Source organism: Phalacrocorax aristotelis, chromosome 3 (assembly GCF_949628215.1).
Source record: "Phalacrocorax aristotelis chromosome 3, bGulAri2.1, whole genome shotgun sequence".
NCBI lineage: Eukaryota > Metazoa > Chordata > Aves > Suliformes > Phalacrocoracidae > Phalacrocorax > Phalacrocorax aristotelis.
This window is the reverse complement of record NC_134278.1, coordinates 8,347,208-8,367,083: the sequence shown is the minus strand read 5'-3', so window position 1 is coordinate 8,367,083 and position 19,876 is coordinate 8,347,208. Positions and strand designations below refer to the sequence as shown.

Here is a 19,876-nt window from a genome sequence, read left to right as displayed (position 1 = left end):
TCAGGAATTGAAACTGTTCCTCATGAGATTTCTGGCTGCATCACTGGAATGGTACTAATGCCAAACTTCCAAACCCTAAAGTACCTTCAAACAGACCATAGATCTATCTTCTCGATCCAGCCTTGCCACGGGGTGTAGTATTGTTACTGGGTTTTAGCATATTTGTGCCCTATAAACAAGCTTGCCATGGTTCCCAGGCAGGGAAAGAAGGCTCTCCAGGAGTATTAACAAGGCCCAAAATGCCCAGTATGAAAAATATGTCTTCATAGTAGCTTAAATAAGTCTCATCCCTTTTATGTTTCCCTGAATGTACAGGGTGAAGCAGGCATGCCTTTCCATAGGTTCTGCTGGGGCCTGTCCAGCAGCAGAAAATGCCGGGCCTCACACAGGTGGGTGCTCATTATACCTGTCCCACCCCTTTGCATTTAGAGGAAGAAAAGTCAGGGAGTTCATTCAGTTCTTCCCTTATGCCTATTTCTGTCACCATGATCATGACAGTTTAACTGCCATGACTCTGTCTGCCTGCTCCTCAGATGTATCTGTATTGCCTCGTGTCTCTGACGGTGAGGTTCGTCTGACTAAATGTAGATGTTTGTATTTAAACTAGTCACCCTAGCTTGCTTTTGCAGTGGTTGGAAAGGAATAGGCACTTATTAACTTACTTAATAGGGATGGTTCAGCACGATCAGTTTTAGAATCTATGTTAGATCATGAATTATCTGCTTTAGAAGTGCTTTTCTTTTTTTGACTGATCATACAGGAGTCTAGATGACAAGTTCAGTGTAGACACCTGCATTTAGCCAAACGAAGTTTACTTTCAACGTCTTTGATCCTTAATTTACCTTGCAACATTTTTTTCTTGCTCTCCTGTGTGCATGTATAAATCTACGTGCTGTGTAAGATACTGACAGGAGACAGTGATGCAGCCTTTTTAGTAATTGAACATTTTCATGTAAAAATCAAGCATTTCTGAAAAGGTTGCAGGTTTCCATGGGATCCAACTGGAACAGCAAAGACAGCCTGAAGCAGTTTTATTTTTTTTTCCCTTCCCAGTTTTTCTTAATTAATATAAATGTTCTTTAGTTGTATTTTCTCTGGCTTTTGTGTGGACTGTACACCTGTATTTGCTAGATTTGTTGTTACCACATGATTTTGAGCATAATATTGTTTCTCCAAGAACATCTTGACCGTAATTAAAGCAGAGGCTAGTCTCTCTGCTCCAGTCCACTGGCAGCCATTAATAACAACAGCTGTGGTAAACCTCACTCTACTTCTGATCTGTCAGAAGAAACCATGAGAGTTCAGCCAACCCTAGGATTTAGCTATAGTGTAACCATGCCACAGATTTTAAAGTTAAAATACATTGAAAGTAGAGAAGACAGCTTTCTAGTCGCTCAGTTTCTGACACTGCAAAATGTCTCTGTATTGGATTAGAAAAGAAGGTCATTAGCGTTCTTTGTTCAGAAATTATGTCACTCTGCTCGGTGGTCGCATTGCAATGCTTTTTTTGTAGGAGTGACCTCCACAGACTTCTGAACTGTCAGTTCCATCCCTTATGATTATCTCTTGTGTTGCTTTGAATATTAATGGCACAAAGCCGTCCTTGTCTGCAGTGAGCACAATCCAAGAAGAGCCTACAAAAATTAAGCCAAAAAAAAGAAGAAGATGAGTGTACTGCTCTGGTTACGTAAAATGTACAAGCACCTTTCTAAAAGTCAGCCAGCACTCAAGCAGAGCAGGCTTGCTTTTTGTGCACTAAAGCCTTATTACGCTAATGACATTACGGTCTGACAATCCATGCTAAACACACCTTTGTATAAACGTGAAGGGGGGCTGAGTGAAACATCTTGAAAGGTTTGAGGAATTTTGTTCCATATTTAAAATAAGTTGAAAAACAGGGTGCATCTTTGCTAGTTCTGATAAACTATAAGTATTTCCATTTTCTGAAAACTCAGCCAGCCTTTCCATGCTGGCTGTTGTTCTAGTGATATCTACTTCTGCTTATCCTTTTTGCTCATCTGCTCTACCCAAATGATAAAGAGATCATAAAAACTGAAGAAGTTGGCAAAGAAAATGATTGTGCTGTATTTGTTCTAGAAGGAAGTAGGGGTTTCCATCTCCTTTGCTATCAAGCCAAGCTTGTTCAGTACGTTTTCAAATTCATATAGCAAATGGAAGGAAGTTACACCTTGAAGGTGATTTACAAAAGATATCATGATTTACAAAAGATGATTTACAAAAGCTGATAGAATAAAATTACTTGTCCTTTAATTATTTATCAAATCTTCTCATACAGAAGAGAATGACATATTTGAATTACATACTTAATTTTTTTTTTTTTTCCCCAGAAAAAAAGAGGCAAGATTAAAACACAAAGACATCAAAATCATTCAGGTTCACTTTCTGTATTGCACAGAAGCAGAAGAACCTACACCCCCCCCCCTTTGTGTTTTACTTTCCTTTGCAATTCAGCTTGACAATGAAGCTATGTGTACCTTATATGTTTTTTCTAGTGATTAATCTGCATCCTTTTGGACTGGATATTGCAGTTCTTATCGAAAATAGTGAGTTTCCTATTTGTCTGGTTTTTTAATTTGACATTTTATGAAAAAGAAAATAAAATCTATGGCGACTGAAAAGCATTGTGGGAGCCCTTGTATCATATGTTTTCCTTAGAGCACATGATCCTGTCCTTACTGAGCAGGGCCTTCAGCTGGGATCTGAGGTAAAGAAAGCCCTGTTACGTTCTGTTGTTGAAGTTTTTAATTTTGGGAAATAAAACTGTGTTTTCAAAAGGAATGTGAAAGAAGGAAGTATAAAAAATCCAGAAGAACCATGATTAGTTTTTGTCAGTCATAACGAAGCATGTTCCTGGACAAGTCAAATCTCCCCACCTTATGCTATTAACAAAGTACTCTTCCAGGCTGCAACACATGCATGTTGTCATGTCACCTGTTACATCATAAGAAGATTGTCATTCCAAACCATGAATCTTTAATCTTCTACTCTTAATACTTTCTTTCTAATTGTGGACAGACTTCAGATTCCATAAGCAATGGGCCTGAAAGTGGAAATTCTGCTGTCCAAATTGTTACCTTGTTGGTCAAATTGATGAAGCATGCTCTTTTGTCCCACTCTTGGGACTTTTCATTTTCATTCATCGAAATGTTTGAAATTATCTGTGTTGTTGGTAACACTTGCTTTGAAGCATATACCACAAAATATTTCAATGGTGGAAAAACCTTGTGCAGAATGTAATACCCTTTTGCTATGCACAATTATTACAACGATGAACCGCTGAAAAGAGAGACTTCAGTGTGCTAATACCAGGGCACTACATGACAGGCTATATTTAGAACAAGTAATGGTATTACAGTCCTGGCTTAAAGTGCACATGATGAGGCCAAGTTCATTGCTCATATAACTCTGATGATCTTAATAGCCTCACTGTGGGTATGAATTTGGCCTACAGTTGTGAACTTCTTTTTCCCAATATATTCCAGTTTAAGTGTTTATTCATAGTAAAAAATGCCAGGCTACCATTGCAATACAAGCACGCTGTTCATTACATCCCCTTTAATTATACAGTATTAAAGGATGGGAGTGATATTTTTAAACATCACATTTAATATTCATGCCTTGTGGCAAAGGAAAGATTTAGGAATATAAACCTGCATTGGTCAGAACTGAATAAAGAGCTACAGAATTACTTCTGCCCCAAAGCTGATAATTTTTCAGGATTTTGGTGGGTTTTAGAAACCTTCTTGTTTCAGTTGTTCTTTTCGCTGTCAACAGACTCAATTTCAGAAAAGCCGAGCACCGCATTGAACAGAATTGCACAAGTTAGAACGATTCTGAGACATTTTCTTTCTGATATCTCTGAGGTCTAATGCATGAAATTGAGGAGTGGTGTTCTGCTAATTAAATACTAAATATTCAACGGTTCTATAGAGCTGAAAATAGGTTTTCTTAGGCCCATTATTTATTATTTTCATATTGAATTCTAAACCTCTTTTTTCATTATAAGCATTTGTTTCCAAAATCAAGAACTGGAAGTACAGGTTAGAAATGGCATCCCCTGTGCCATGCAAGGGCAGAAGCCTGCTGAGAAATAGCTCAGGCCTCTATGGCAAGTGGAGTTTTTTCATATATGCCTCCACTGCACTGTACAGTCAAGAGAGATTTTTGACAAAAATAGGAAACCTGCACATCCTTATTTTCTAGTACAACTCTCAGAAATTGCTGTAAGCCAGGTGAAAACTAAAATGGCCCAATGTGTCTTGGATAAAGGCAGCTCCCCTGATCTGCGTTGTATTTGTAGCCCCTTTTCTTCATTCTTCCAGTCTCATCAAGAACAAGGAGATTAGCAGAATATAAATGTCAAAATGGTGTATCTTTTACATCCCTTTTTCCCACTGTCCTTGGTGCCAGCACCATGCCATTATTTAGAAAACTATGGCTTATATTATTACTTTCCTTTTCTTTTTGATTTCACCAACAGTTGAATTAATTTTTCATAAGACAGAATATACCGATTAAACCAACGTGTCTCAGCCTGTCAAGGGCTAGGACAAGGGGCAACACAGAGGGTAATTTATGAATCTCAGTGGGGAAACCATGCAAGGACATCATAATTACAGACAACTGTTGTGTGGCATATACTTAGAGTGTGATGAGAAAAGCCATCAGAAGCATTATAAATGGCTAAAAAATAAGTGTGTGTTGCTGAGAAGCTAGCACACATGAACAGAGAGGGACGAGGTAATTCAGAGACCAGTCTGAGGCTGGGATTTCCCTAGCTGCTTCTGTCCTTACAAGTTAATCAGTGGTGGGTGGTAGAAATGTGAGATTGGCAGACTAGAACACTGAGCTTCATTGTTCATTTTACATTAAAATAATCCCAAGTGCTACATGATACATATATATATATATCATATTCTGAGAATGAATTTGTCTCCAGCCTACATTCTATTGTCAGGTCTGGGACGTGCTTGTAAAGATGGGCAAAACTAAATGCCAAAAGGTCTCAAGGAAGCATTTCTATTTGCAAGTAACACTGTGTACTGATTATTTTCTCAGCCCTCCTCTGTACCGGCATCTAACATATTAGCCTGGTAGCAGGTCGTTCTGCAGTTACTTAGCACTTAAGTGATTTCAAGAGACACTCTGTTGTATTTCAGACAAAGGAAAACACATATTTATGAGAAAAAGTTAGCCATCTCAGTTTACTACTGTATGGGATAATTATTCTACCACAAATGCTACTTCTATGCTAAAAATCTCAGGTGAAACCAGATACCAGAAATAAAAAATAACATACCATGTTTCATTTCAATAACAGGCAGATCAAACAGTTGCTGGACTAAATTCAAATGGATCTTGCCATCACAGAGGAGAACATCTTTTGTTTCTTCAGTAACTGCTCCATTTGAAAAACTTTTCTTCAAATGCATATATGTAAAAGAAAAGATCTTGTTAAAGGCTTAGACATTGTACCTGCATTCTTTTAACCATTCCTCTGCTCTTACCCGTTAGTTCTTTCGTCATTTTGCTTTCTCTTTGCTGCAATTTATAGATGACACCATCATGCACTGCAATTCTAAGTGCAATCTTACAGTCCCACGTGAAGAGCAATATGCCTCCTTGCTTTTTGCTTTGTGTGCTTATGCAGCTCAAAACTGCATCAGCCCTGTATATATAATGTATTAGGTCATGCATATATGTGTCTGTTGGGCCCTTCTGCCTGAGCAGTCAATTCAGTGGAAGGGAATATATCATGTCTGGAATAAAGTCCAAGATGCTGCCACAGCAAATGAGTACTCTGCTCAGTTTCAGTTGTTGTACGTGTGGGTGGTTTTGATAGTCATTGGTCAGCTATTCCACCCCAGTAAAACAACCTCAGCTCTGGCACAGAGAGAATTGCAGAGAGCCTGGACATAGCGACAGTGTCTCTGAAAAGCTGTCATGACAAGGTAGCCTGGGAATCCTGTGACTTTCTCTGGGAGAGAGGGAATGTATAGATTTACAGCCCCGCAATTTGCTCTGCCATTCACTGAAAGAACACACTTGAATACAAAGGCGGCATATCTGCGCTTCATGAAGTTTAGCTGGCCTTGAGAATCAACACCTTTGTGTTCCATTATTCTGATTACTGCAAAGTGCAAGCACAGCAAAATAGTTGAGCTATATGGTTATGGAGCTGATGTACGTTTGCATATATATCTTCCTATCTGCTATCATTTGAAAGTCATTTTAGCATGAAAAATTTTCAAGTGACTCCATGCCATTATAAAATGTATGTGTATATATGGACATTTTCTTCTAAATAATCTTGCTATACTTTGTCCTGTGAGTTTTGTTTGTTCTCCCCTCTCCATACCTCCCACCTGTGTAGTTCCCATGTGTTGCATTACTTTTTTTCCTCTGGCATCCCTCATGTTTGCAATACCCCCAGATTTAACAGATTTGTTATCTGAATGAACAGTCTATTTATCCCATGTCCTAGACTTTTCTGGTTTGTACATTCAGAAGGGATCCAAGTTAACGTTTTAGAATGGGTTGAAAAGATGTCATCTGTCCTAACTCCTGTTCTAGTCCTACCCTGTCTGTGTCTACTTCATACCCTTGAGTCTCTCTTGCTAATATGGAACTTAGAGTTGAATGAATTCACAACTGCATCTTCTATTTCCATGCATAGTAATCTAACCTTTTACTAAATAAATGTCTCTTCTAATGCTTGTCTTCATTTCTAATTGTGCTGGTTTTCACTCAGTTGCTCTCTCAGGGAACACGTGCTTTATTTGCTGTGTAACCACCTTTCTAAATCAATGACTTTCATTTTTCTGTACACAGTGCATACGCTGTCATGCAGCCTCATTGGATTCTGTAAATCAGAATGTCTCCCAACTGTTGCAGAAGTATTTTTCCCTGATCATAACTTGGCCATGCAGGTAGTCAATGGCTGATTGTTATTTATTTATGTATTACGATTGACTGAATATGTAAGAACTGTAAAAATATCTTTCCATTAAAAATGTAAACTTTCCAACTTTCCAAGGTCTTCTCATCTCTTTCCCCATTCAAAACAGCAGAAATGTGTCGCTGTGTAATTAATAGGGAAATGCCTACGGTATGCATCAAAGAAATATATTTTTCTTAGTCATAAACCTTAGTAACTTTTTATTACAGCTACAACTATATAACAGAACTTCTTTGTCATTTTTAGGTATCTTCAAATTATATAGTACTATATTCTATTGAACCTAAATACACTTAAAACTCAGCGGGCTGAATGTTCAGCAATGAGCATGTGCTTTGCATTTACATTGCAAAGATGCTATTTGCCTGTGCAAAGCTTTTCATCGTTGCACATTGTGCATTAGCACATCTAACGACTACTTCATTTTCCTGAATTCAGGTTGAAATAGCAGACTTTATTCGAACTTCAGTTAATGAATTATAGAAAAGGGTGGACTGTAAATGAGACAGGCACATTGCCTTGACCCGTGTGGTTCTTTTTTTTCATGTAGATGCACTTCAACTGAAGAATAATCAGCAAACAATCTAACTCTGCCTCTGCTGACTGGAAATCAGTTGAATGGAAATGTATACTAAGGATGACTACAGAATCACAGAGTCACAGAATCCCAGGTTGGAAGGGACCTCAGGGATCACCTAGTCCAACCTTTCCAGGAAGAGCAGAGTCTAAACAAGATGGCCCAGCACCCTGTCCAGACGACTCTTGAAGGTGTCCAACGTGGCCGAGTCAACCCCTTCCCTGGGGAGATTATTCCAATGGTGACTGTCCTCACTGTGAAAAATTTCCCTCTGGTGTCCAATCGGAATCTCCCCAAGAGCAACTTGTGTCCATCCCCCTTGTCCTCTCCATGTGACGCCGTGTAAAAAGGGAGTCTCCATCTTCTTTGTAGCTACCCCTTAAGTACTGGTACATGGGGATTAGACTACCTTCTAGTATGTTTCCTTCTTAGCCTTGCAGGTCATTATTGGAAGAGCCATTAGAAGTGGAGGACATTTTTGTATATACAAAAGTACATGGCGTCTATTTTTTATCCTAACCAATTTTTCAAGTACAGACCTCAAAGCTTAAGTTTCAGAGTTGTTAGTCTTTCGTCACTTGTGAGCATTCATATTAGCTATTCTCTCTGTCATATACTTCTGTTCATAATGATAAAGTTAACCATATTTATATTTATTTTTGTCTGCTGGCAAATTCTGTCAGATCAAGAATCTTTCTCTATTTTAATCTTGTAATTATTTAGCCTTTTCTGTTTAATGTTTAGTTTAAGTCATGATAACATATCTTCTCTTTGAAGAATACATTCACACATGTCGTATCATAGATTAACTGTTTTAAACCCATGCCTTCTTGAGAGGTAGGAAACTGTTGGTATTCCCTTTTTATAGATGATCAAAGCATTACACAGGAAGATTAAGAGATTTACTTAAGGTCATGGAAGTAATTTATGACAGATTTAGAAATACAACTAAAATCTCACCTCAGCACTTCACATTTTCGTTCCTTAACACAAAGATAATTTTCTAGTCGAATCTAAGTTTAATCCACCTCTCCCAAAATACGTATCTGGTTTTGCTATGTTGCTATTTATCTCCAGTAGAAGCCAGAGGACTTGCCATTCTCAAATTAAAGCCCCTTAATGTTAGTTGTTTTATCCTAAACCAAAGTTTATTGGTGAACTAAGAACATAATCACGGAAGAAACAAACATATTTCCACATACATAAGTAGATATTTTCAGACTAGGCTTCTTTAGCCAAGTCCCTGTAGTATGCCAAGTCTAACTCTCCCTCAACAAAAATCCAACAGAAAGAAACCATCAATTCAAGACTTCTTTTCCTTCATCCATGTCAGCCTGTCCTTTGATCAGATTTTATAGCCTATAAAGGGTCTTCTGGGCAGCAGCCAGCCCGTCACAGCATTGCCAAATTGTCTTTCAAAACTCCTGTTTTGGAATGCAAATATATATATGAGAGGAAAATAATTTAGAAAGGCAAAAAGGGTTCCTGGATTAGATGTTACACACCGTATGTCGGCACGATAAATAAACAGGCCTTTTATCACTTTTTTGAACCCCACTGAGCAGTCAGCTGGTTCTGCCTCTTGACCTTTCACTATTTATCTTGTATTTTCTCATGCACTGCCTACACTCACCTGGATGCTAAGATCACCTTCATGGACTTAAATTCAGTGACTGATGAAACAGTGAGGTAAATAAGAACATGCTACCAATCAGAATTATTTTACTAATGCTGAGTTAGTGATCGACTGCAGTTTGAATGTGTCTTTTTTGCACATGGATGTCTAGAAATGTAAGACGTTTTCCAGATAAGGCCTCACGGCTGTGCTGCCCAGTATGGCATTACTTACTGGATGTACCTCACTGAGGTACCCGCAGACTGCCTTTGTTCTTTTCATAAACGTATCACATTTTTAATTCATAGTCATCTTGTAGTCACTTGACACGTGCAACCCTTTGTCATCACCTTGGTTGTTTCCAGCTAATGAATAACCAGTTTATAGCAGAAATTCCTTCTATTGATCCTGGAATATATCACCACACACTTCATATTAGTTCATTTCAATCCATTTTTTTAATTCTAGATGCTAAGGTCGTCAAATTACAGGTGCGATATCCTGATCCTCTATTGAAAACACTACTGACTTTATGCCATACATGGATTTTATTAGCATATCTCATTAGATCATTAATAAAACTTTTAGGTTAGCATGAAGATCAATCATAAGAAAACCCACTACTAAATTTCTTCCGTTTTCTTTTATATTACTATAACTGCTATAACCTTTTACTATCTTCCTTCCAGCTAATTCCTTAAGCACTTCATATTACTTCTATTAATCCCTATTCTCTGCTGTTGAACAAATAATTTCCCCTGTGGCATGATTTGGAGTACTGTACTGAATTACAGGTGTTTTAAATATTCTTCATATCCTTTGTGTTAATAATCTGTTGTTTTATAAAGGAAAGGTATCAGGTTAGTCTGTCACGTCTCTGTGCTGTAAGATGAATAGTGCTGTAGTTGCCTAGAATTCTGTTTTCATTGTCTTAAACCCTTGATTTCAGCTCTTTGTGTTGTGCTTCAGTGGTGATTTTGATTTTGGTACCTTAGTACCCATTAGTCAGCTTGCTTTTGCCTTGCCCCCACATTTGTTGTGTGGGATGAGAAAAAACTAGTAAATTAAACAGACATGGGTGTTCTGGCCCAGAAGACAATTAAAAGAGAGTGAGATGGCTAAGGAAGAGCACTGAAGAGGAATGAGAATTACGATTTTTGACATTCAGAGTACTGTGTCTCACTAAGCCTCGTGCAGCATTGCCACAGGTAGCATTAGTTAGGTGTGGCAGCCTGCTCTGCTCCCCTTTCCTGTCACGATTTCTACTGTTGCTGTGATTCCTGTTTGATTTTTTGGTGGATCCTGATTTTATTTTGGGGGAGATTTTAATGGTTTTGCTTGCCCTTATGTGGGACATTCCAACTGCAACCCTAATTAATCTGTCAGAGAAGCATAAGCCTGTAAAATGGTTATGTTGGAAGAGATCTGAGGTGCTCAGGGGTGCTTAAATCCCAGTGCAATTTGCGTTTATAGTGCACACCAGCCTTTCAGATGATAAGGTGCTAGGATTTCTCTACTTTTGGCTCCCTGTTAATAGTGCTGCAACTACTGTATCAGGTATTTTGTCATCTAAGATATACCCTTTGTTCTCATGCTTGTGCTTTCAAGGTCTTTATGTTTTGAGTGTGGAGTTTGTTAGACTCAGATCTTTACTTTCTTTGCACAGTGCAAAAACTTAGATTCATTTTTGACATTACATATTCCGTTCCTTTTGCATGTATGTATCCAACAAACAAACCATCTGCTCTAATAAAAGTTAGAGTGTCTCCTCTACAAACCCTGCTTGTCTGCTATTGACCAGTTTCAGAACATTGTTGTCAGAATCTGTTCTTAACAAATTCCTCAACCTTTGCTCAAAATGTTATCCATGAATTAATCACACCTTCTCTTGACTACTGCAGGTCTTTCTTTTATGGTCATCCTAAATCAGTTCCTTCTAAACTTCAGGATGGCTGACTAGTTTCTTACTCCAGGGAGCAGTCATATCACCTTCCTCTTCCATCATTTTCATGACTTACTTTCTATTGCTCAACCTGAGTCAAAATTGCCCTTTGGATTTCAGAAAGGTTCATGGTCTTATTACAGCTGATCATTGCAGCCTGGTCTTTGTTCATTATACTGTGCAACCCTTATACCCCCCTTCTTTATCTCTACTTCATGTATTTCTATCAGAAGGACTTTATTGCCATATGTTTGGATCCTTTTTGTCTCTCTCAGCTCTGTGTAAAAAAATTGTTTATTTTATAGCTGACCTTGGTAATAAAGTTTCCCATAGTAGATTGCATGAAGACACTATAAAAGTACAAACTGACTTGTATACAATTATTGGTGAGTGCTAAGAAAAGGAAATCATCATGACTAATTGCTGAAAAGTTATTTATTTCCTGTTTAATTATGCAATATATGCTCTCAGTGATATACACTTTTGACATAATACTGCTTGCGAGCAAAATGTAGGAGTTTTAAGATACTCTTCAGCTTAAGATGAATCTTATTCCTCCTGGAGAGGTTTGCCTAAATGCCATTAAAAAATTTCAAATCCAGATTGGCTTTATTTCCACTGCAATTAGCTTTTCAATGAGGCTAGTTTAAATATTCTGCAGCTGTTTCTTTTCTGGGGATGATAAAAGTATCTTTTCGCAAAATGAAACAGCCACAAATCTGCGACAGATCCTCATCTCTTTTTTTTTTTTCTTTTTAAATAATATCCTCTTATTGTCTTTGTTTGTCTGCCCTCCCACACTATCCTGCATCACAAGTCTGTATGTGATGAAAGAGCAATAATATTTGCTTTTCAGGGTTGAATGATCAAGTCACCTCTGGTGGCTGAATGCCATTACACAAGTGATAGTGCAGTGACATTTCCAAAGTGTGAGTGATCATGTTTTTCTTTTATGGCTAAGGGCTACAAAGAATATAAATTCTGGTAGCACTGCCTGGACGTGACTTCAGATGAGTTACAGGTAGGCTAGCACTAACAGAATAAACAAAGGTTTTGAAGCCTATTTAGTGAGCAGACATTATGAATTATTAAGTAATACACATTCTGTTTTATATTTTGGTTTCCTAAGCAGAACTGGAAACATGCACAGATATGTCAATAATGCTTCTGCAAAACAGTGTTCATAATTGCCCGTTAATTATTGCTACATTTTTATCTATTGTGTTTCAAACTTTCATTTCATGTTTTTAATGCATAAATATGGTTATGCAGTACTGGTCATCGTATTTCATAGTACAATAGATTTCTCAATCAAGATTGAGCCTCTGCCGTGCTGGGGATTATACAAACACTTAAGAAGACATACACTTGGCACAAAAAGCTGAAAGATAATGGCCATATTATTGACTGGACTGCAGTGTTCCTAAAGCTTAGAATGTTTTCCACAGGCTGATATTTATATCATAAGGCAATAAAGCTATTTCCTGACTCTTTGCACTGTGAACACAGAGCCTGGCTGGAACCCACAGCCCAGCTGGTCTCTGAGCTCACAGAGCGCTAATCAACTCCTGAAGGAGGAACAAGGTTCAGATGTCTGAATCCAAACTAATCAAAACAACTATTTTCTGAGAAAATTATTAGCTGCCTATGAAGCAAATATTTCCCTGTCTGTCTGGAGGCCTTTTTGCCATCAGTCTATTTTTCATTATTTTTTGGCATCATGCTGTGATCCTGTTAGATTTCAGAAGAGGGGCTGAACTATGCAAGGCATTAGTTGAGACTTACACAGAAAAGCTATGTGTCTCAGAAAGACATTAAGTGGCACTTTTTCTGAGTCATTATAATGCGGTACTAGCGGTGCTTTCTGCTGGCTCAGTAAGAAACTAACCTGTTCAGATAAAGAAGAGACTTCCTTGCTAGATGTAGTTAGTCTAGCAGTATTTTAGGAGCACTAACATGTCTTTTTTTTTTTTTTTCTTCCAACAGAAAACCCAGGACAGTTAATTCTACTGCTTGTGCAAGCAAACATGCACAGTGACTTCAGGTCTTAGATTAATGTTACATGTCACAAACAAAACTTCTTTTTGGAAAGGTTAATCCAATTGAATCCAAGAGATCGTGGTGCTTGCTAAATAAATAAGTTGATTTATGTTATGAAATCAGAATTAATTCGAACATGCTGGAGAACAGAAGGGCTTCCTTCTTGGCAAATAAAATCCTAAATTATTTAAAGTAGACATGTTGGTTTTTTCACCAGGATTTGTATAATGTATTCAAGTTAAATTATTTACTAATTCAGATTGAAAGCTTTGCTTTTATCCAGAGTAGCTAACATATTATAATCTGCTTAAATGCCAAGTAAACAATTGCTAAAAAGTAATGAATATGATTGAATCGAGTCACCATTCCCTTAATAAGTGTTTAAGGATGGGTACTTAGATGCCTGTATGGATTCCGTTAAAGTAAAAGGAAGTCAAATTTGTTTGAGCAGCACATACTTCAGCATCATCACAATGTAATGTATTACCCTGACATAATGCTGCTTATGTTGCAGTAGCTAAGAACGCATTTATAATTGGCATCTACATCCTGAAAGGGACCCCAGTTTTAGCAGCAATACCACTAGCATCAGCATGGCCAAAAATACTATCAGTATAATGTTATTATTACTGTGAATAATACTAAGAATAATAACCAGAAATAATTACCCAACCTACATTCCTTAGTTGAAATTCTTATTGAGGACAGTAGGAATTTTGCCAAAACAAGGGTGGGATAGGAACATGATGACTTGACATTCATCTATTTATTTAATGAAAGGATAATTACATATTGACAGGTTTTTGGCTTTTGGTTTTGTTTTGTTGTTGGTTTTTTTCTTCTGAAAAATTGAAGTGGTAATATGTTTTACAAGTTGAGTATGTCCAGCTCTTTGAAGGTTAGTGGTGAGAAATTAAAGTAGAAATAAGCCAACTCTGTGTCATGCCCATCTGAGTTTTCCATAAATTGAGATTCAGCACTTTGTTTCAGCCTTCATGAGAGTCTAGCTGTCTTGAAACTTTGGATTTGAGATCAGATTTGAATTTATTATGTTTCTGGTAGGCTACTGTACCCTCCTACTCATAGGCTCATGTCTACACTAAACTAACATAAACCTTTTGTACATTAACAACAGTTTGGCTCTGTTCTATCTCTTTGATAGATGCACACAAAATCTGCTAGCATCCAAGACAGTTGTGCATAATCAAATAAGACTGAACAGACACAAATCTCCCACCTGAAGTATCCTCTTAGTTACCCACATCACCCTGAGTTATTGATTCAATGACAAATCATAATAACATTTTAGATTAAGCTTGATGCCAATCTTAGGTTACATTTCTCATGGATTGATAAGAATTAAACTGTATCCTCTGGATTCAAAGCTAAATAAATACAAGATCATTTAAAAATTCAGTGTCATATCACAATATTTTTAAGCTGATCAAAAAGTTACCTGGTACGTGATATGAACAACAGGTGCTTCCTGTGAACATGGATAGGCTAAAGATATCCTCCTCCCATTTTTGGCGAAGTCCGTTATTTCAGAAAGACTCAGTTGTAACTCATTGAAGCTGCCACAAAGTCTCTCTAAATTTCTAGATATGTGACTCATTCCTCTTTCACTTGGCAAATTGTTGTTTTTAGAACTTGATGTTTCTTGGATCACACTGAACTGCACTTTAGGGGAAGTTGGTCTGCTGGAAAGCCTGTTTGGTGTTCCAAAACCAAGAAGAGACACTGAACGATTGGTAGGTTCAGCATCCAGTGTTTCCAAGGCCACCGAGGGGTCACCTGGGAGCCTTCTTTCATCTGGCTCACTCACACTTGATGAAGAGCTCTGCTCATAACTAGGGCTCTTTACTTCTTCGATGAATCTTCTCCTGCCGCTAGGAGACTGAATAACCGTGCTTCTTGGCATTAACAGCTCCCTGCATTGAAGTTGGTCTTCGGTAGCAAGATTTTCAAAGAACTTCCTTTTTCCAGGTATATTAACAGAGGATTCAAAGTTACAAAACATATTCTGCTTAGTCTCAGGCAATGCTGAAGAATCTTCTTCCAGCATCAATTCTTTGATCACCAGACGGATTGCATACCTGTCTGAACTTGAAGATGGAATGAGATTAGGCTCAGGGAACTTTTGTCTGCCAATCAGAATCAATAGGAGTTTATCTGTCAAAAAGCATAGGCCCTTTGGTCTTTCATTTTTTTCCAGCTGGATTTGTTGAATATGAGGCATGCAGGAAGAGGTTACCGAATACACCAGAACAATGTTAGAAGTATTCGAGGCTACTGCCACTATCTGAGCTCTAAGGTCAAAAGCCATGATATCAGGAACCAGAATACCTGGGATGGTGACTTTTCTGGTGGTGGTTACCTTCCTCTCAAAAGTCACCAAGACCAAGTGAGAAGAATCTTGGCCATTTGTTGCTGCAGAGTGTTTGCGTTTCAGAGTAATAAGGGGACCGGGATCAGACTGGCGGTGGTTTGCAAGGATATGGGTTAGATCCACGGGACCTGATGAAGAAGAAGCAATTGAATCAACACCTGATCTATCTGAATCTGTGGACTTTCTTCGCAGGTCCAAGGAGTATTCCTCATCACCAGGCACCGCAGCAGGCTGTGAGATTAAAGAACCAGTTTCTGTACCAGATGGCAAATCAAATGCAATGCCCGCATTCAAACCACAGATATTATCTAAAGGAAGCTCTGTAGCTACAGCGATTTGGAAATCCAGTGTGGCATCTATAGCACAGATATAACCTCCCACATCAAAGACTGGGCAAAAGGAGCAGGTATTTAGAGTTTTCTGAGCATCATCCCATATGTAGGAATGCAGGGCACTGCCTATAGCGACTACTAAGCGATTACCATCCTTAGTCCAGCAAGCACAGCGGATAAGCCCGCTGCCTTTGATATCTGCCTTAACTCTGGTATTGTCAGTACGAACGGCATGCAAGACTGAAACGTCTCGTTTTGTAAGCACAGCCAAGACCTCCTTCTTTGGATGCCAGACACAGCCCTGGGAAAGCAGTGGAAACGGCTCACCAACTTCAGAAGTCTGAGAAATCAAGGGTTTGTTCTTCTCTGCAGTGCTGTAGCACAGCTGCCAAACGCTAACATGCTTTTTATGCTGAACAGCGAGCAGAGCTGGGCTGTCTGTAGAGCAACATGGGCCCCAGTAAAGCCCATGAACATGTTCAAATTGACCAACAACACTTGAGTCTCCAAACTTTAGCTCTCCGTTATGATAGTATAAAGGAGTCAGTATCACTTGCTTCCCATCTGTCCAGGCAATTCCATGCACAGGGTGGATAGCCTGATATAAAGCATTGAGGCCAGTTCTCAGCAGTTTTGCCTTTCCCAGCTCCATCTTCTAAAGCTTTCTGTCTACTGGTGCTTGTTCAAAAGTAGAGGATCCATGGAATTCACCTGCAGATCACGATAAGGAAAATTTTTCCTCGTATCTCCTTCCCTTCCTTTCCAGAATCAAGCTGGTTTTTCTGCTAATAATCCAAGAGCCTATATTGTGAACTCCTTCCCAGTAAGCCTGCAGCTGCTCTTCTAAGTATAAATCCATGTCAAAGCTGCTTTTGCGATGTCTTTTCCTGGGAGGAGTTTTCATCCTCATGTGATGCCTATCAAGGTTTAACCAATTACTGTACGTTTTCGTAGAAGTCTATTTTTAACTCTTCACTGCTGGGAGTATATTTAAAAATAACGCTCTAATACCTTGACCTTCAGTGAATGAAGGTCTTTGGTGAAGGCTGGAGAGAGATCATACACTGTTAAGCCTAAGTATTAAGCTACAGCCTGAAATAATGGCCTGCCACTTCTTTCAGCCAGTTTTTGAAGGATAAAAGAAGATTTAAACATGCCTGAGAACTATACAAGGCAGATTGCAATCTCTGATGGACAGCAACTTTCAAAGATACAAGATCCTAAGTGGCTATGAAAGGAAAATAGAAAAGGGAAATCATGCTCTGTTCTGTTAGTAGTTACAAGAGAATGAAGGAAGGTGAGATTTAAAAAAATAAAGCAAAATAGTCTAGAAGCAAAGACAGATGATGAGTATTCAGTTTACTGGGACAGATTTCCTAACTCGATATATATTGATTTCTTTCTTGGTCTCCCCAGACACCTGTATCTGAGGAACGTTTCCTCATCATATAGCCAAAATGCAAAGAGGAAGACAAAATTTTCCTGTTTCCCTTAAGTCTGTGGTTTCTACAATACATAACATCATGCAAAGATCCTTGGGTTGACAAAGACCCAACCAATAAACTAACGTAACACAGTGGGGCCGTGTGAGGATACACCAGTTTGTTTCGGCTGTATTGTTTCAGGACCAAAGCTGGTTCAGCTGGACTACCTTGGGTGTCTCCGTTCTTCCCTCCTCAGTGCATCCTTTTCTGGGATTAGCTTGGACAGAGCTTGTGTAATGCTGAAGATATATTGTCAGGGTGGGACTGATTACTTCAATATAAGCAAGCATTACTATTTTTAATGCCCTAGCATATCTGAGACAGCCACACTGGGCTGGCAGAGATGGCATAGGACTTACAGGAGAGTAATGCCATTCTGGAGTGGCAGCTGGCAACAGAGATGATCCCTAGATAGTTCCTAGACTGTCTAAGATGACATTAGAAGCTTACATACAGGTAACTGAATCCCATCCTCAGTGTCTTTTTGTAGGGTTTTTTTGCCAGCATCTCCTTTCTGCTTTGATGTAACTTGTTTCTCTTGCTGTTTACACAGAAAAAATAATGTGAATAAATTATACCTGGGCAGAGGTTTACAAATGATCAATGTAATCACTATGATGAAAGATGTAAGATTCAACCATACACATTCTGCATCTTTGGCTGATTTATACTTGACATATTTTTATAGTACTACCTGGGAAAAACAGACCTCTTGTCGAAGGCAGTTGGAGTTCTGTTGTAAGATTTTTTGTTGTTATTATTATGCTTTTTCCAGGTGTCATTGCTGAGGATGGTGAGTACCAATAAAGAACTCCAAATTTATGTAAAGTAATTATACCATATTCTCATTCGCAGCTACTTGGCTTTTGCAGATTATTTCATGAAGATTACATTCAAAATCAAGACTTTTTTATATTCATGAAGGACAAGCCAGAAGTGATGACTGGAATAGGTGAAAATTAAAAAGTTAAATACTCATGTTAGAAGATCCCTTTTTATGCAAGACTCCTAAATTTTTGATCCCTGTCTGTGCTTGCAGTGAAACCATGGTTTTTAATGATTTTACCTTACCCATTGCTGACACAAATGCCCAGGCCATGCTTAAGATGCCACACTGCCATGCCTGTTTCACTAGGAACTCTGACTATTCTGGACTTCCTCAAAGTGGTAGCAGGGTTATTGTGTCATGGTAGCTTTTTAACCATAGTGGTTACAATGAATAGATTACCATATATTTACTGTAATGAACAGAATCCCAGCAGCTTCACAAATTTGCAAAGTCTTTATAAAATATTTTTGTTTTGCTTTAAAATAATGCTGCTTTGCTGTCTTCTGGATGTATTTTAATGAAACTGAAAAAGCTATTCTTCAGCACAGCCATCTCGTCTACATTCTGAATGGTGCTTTAAATATCATAACAAAACTATGTTGCAGCTGGATTCTAACAACCTAAAATGTGTTTTGGATGCAGAAATTTCTGCCTCCCCATGACTGAAATGCTCAGAAGATGTTTTGCTAAGGATAATGTGTGTTCTGCCAGCTATGCAGACATCTTGAGATCACGGACTACTCCAGTGGAAGACCGGACTTTCTTTGCTGCTTTTTTAAATTTCATCATCTCTCACAGCATGAATCTGCTCTTCAGCAGCGTCTGTGCCATTATCAGAGGGCGATACAATGCTGAATCTGTGAGATTTGCCAGTAACAGACTCATCCTCAATTTTGGAATTAAGGGTGTCCCACAAACACACTGAGGTCTTTAAAAATGTTTGTAGCAGAACCACGGTGAGGTTTTCATCTAGCTCTGAAAGTGTTAGGAGATAGGACTTCATCAGATGTACTTCCATTTTTTTTCTTGTTAATTCTCCAAGATACTCAGATATAAAAATGGAAACATCCACAAAGTATCACTGGCATGGTAGTGAGGTGATGAGGTAGTGAGGCATGATATATTCACAGCTGATTTCTGCTTTGTCCAGTCTTAAGATCTTTTTCCCCCAAACCCTAGTACCTTCAGTTCACCAAGATTATTCACCTCCTGTATCCAACCACATAACATCCTTATGGTAGAATTCTTCTATAAAGTCTGAAGCAAATCACTAAAGGTGCTTAGCATAAAAGGAGTTACTTCATTTCAAGCAAAGGAGGTAGTCAGATACCTCTGACTACAAGGAATGCTTGTAACACAGCTTCAGTGAATGCGAGATGAGGCCCATTAGAAACCAGACTCATGGAGAGACACAAAACCTTTCATGAGTTTGCTGTGGCCTTTTTTGTAATTCTCTAAGGCACAGTGTTCCTTGAAATTTGCAGAATTTTGACACACCACAAGGCCTATTCTGTAGCAATCAGGTTGAACCTCAGGCTCCATTGGGATAACACTTGAGGATCTCAAGGAAAATTTCCTCCTGTGGTTCATTCTGTGGTTTTTCAGTGATAATTTCGGGAATAATGTGGGCAAGAAACTTCTATGTGAACAGAATCATTTAGTACCTCCATGAACACCACACATGAGGAA

The 19,876-nt window shown here is 38.5% G+C and overlaps 1 protein-coding gene across 1 annotated transcript; it reads right to left on the bottom strand.

Annotated features, from left to right (window-relative positions):
- Window positions 1-1,467: 1,467 nt before the first annotated feature.
- Window positions 1,468-16,526, bottom strand: WDCP (WD repeat and coiled coil containing). Its single transcript, XM_075089832.1, has 3 exons — window positions 14,610-16,526; window positions 5,321-5,441; window positions 1,468-1,634 (listed from the first exon to the last, which is right to left on the bottom strand). The coding sequence occupies exons 1-3, from the start codon at window positions 16,524-16,526 to the stop codon at window positions 1,468-1,470; spliced, it is 2,205 nt and encodes a 734-aa protein (XP_074945933.1).
- Between the last annotated feature and the right edge of the window lie 3,350 nt (window positions 16,527-19,876).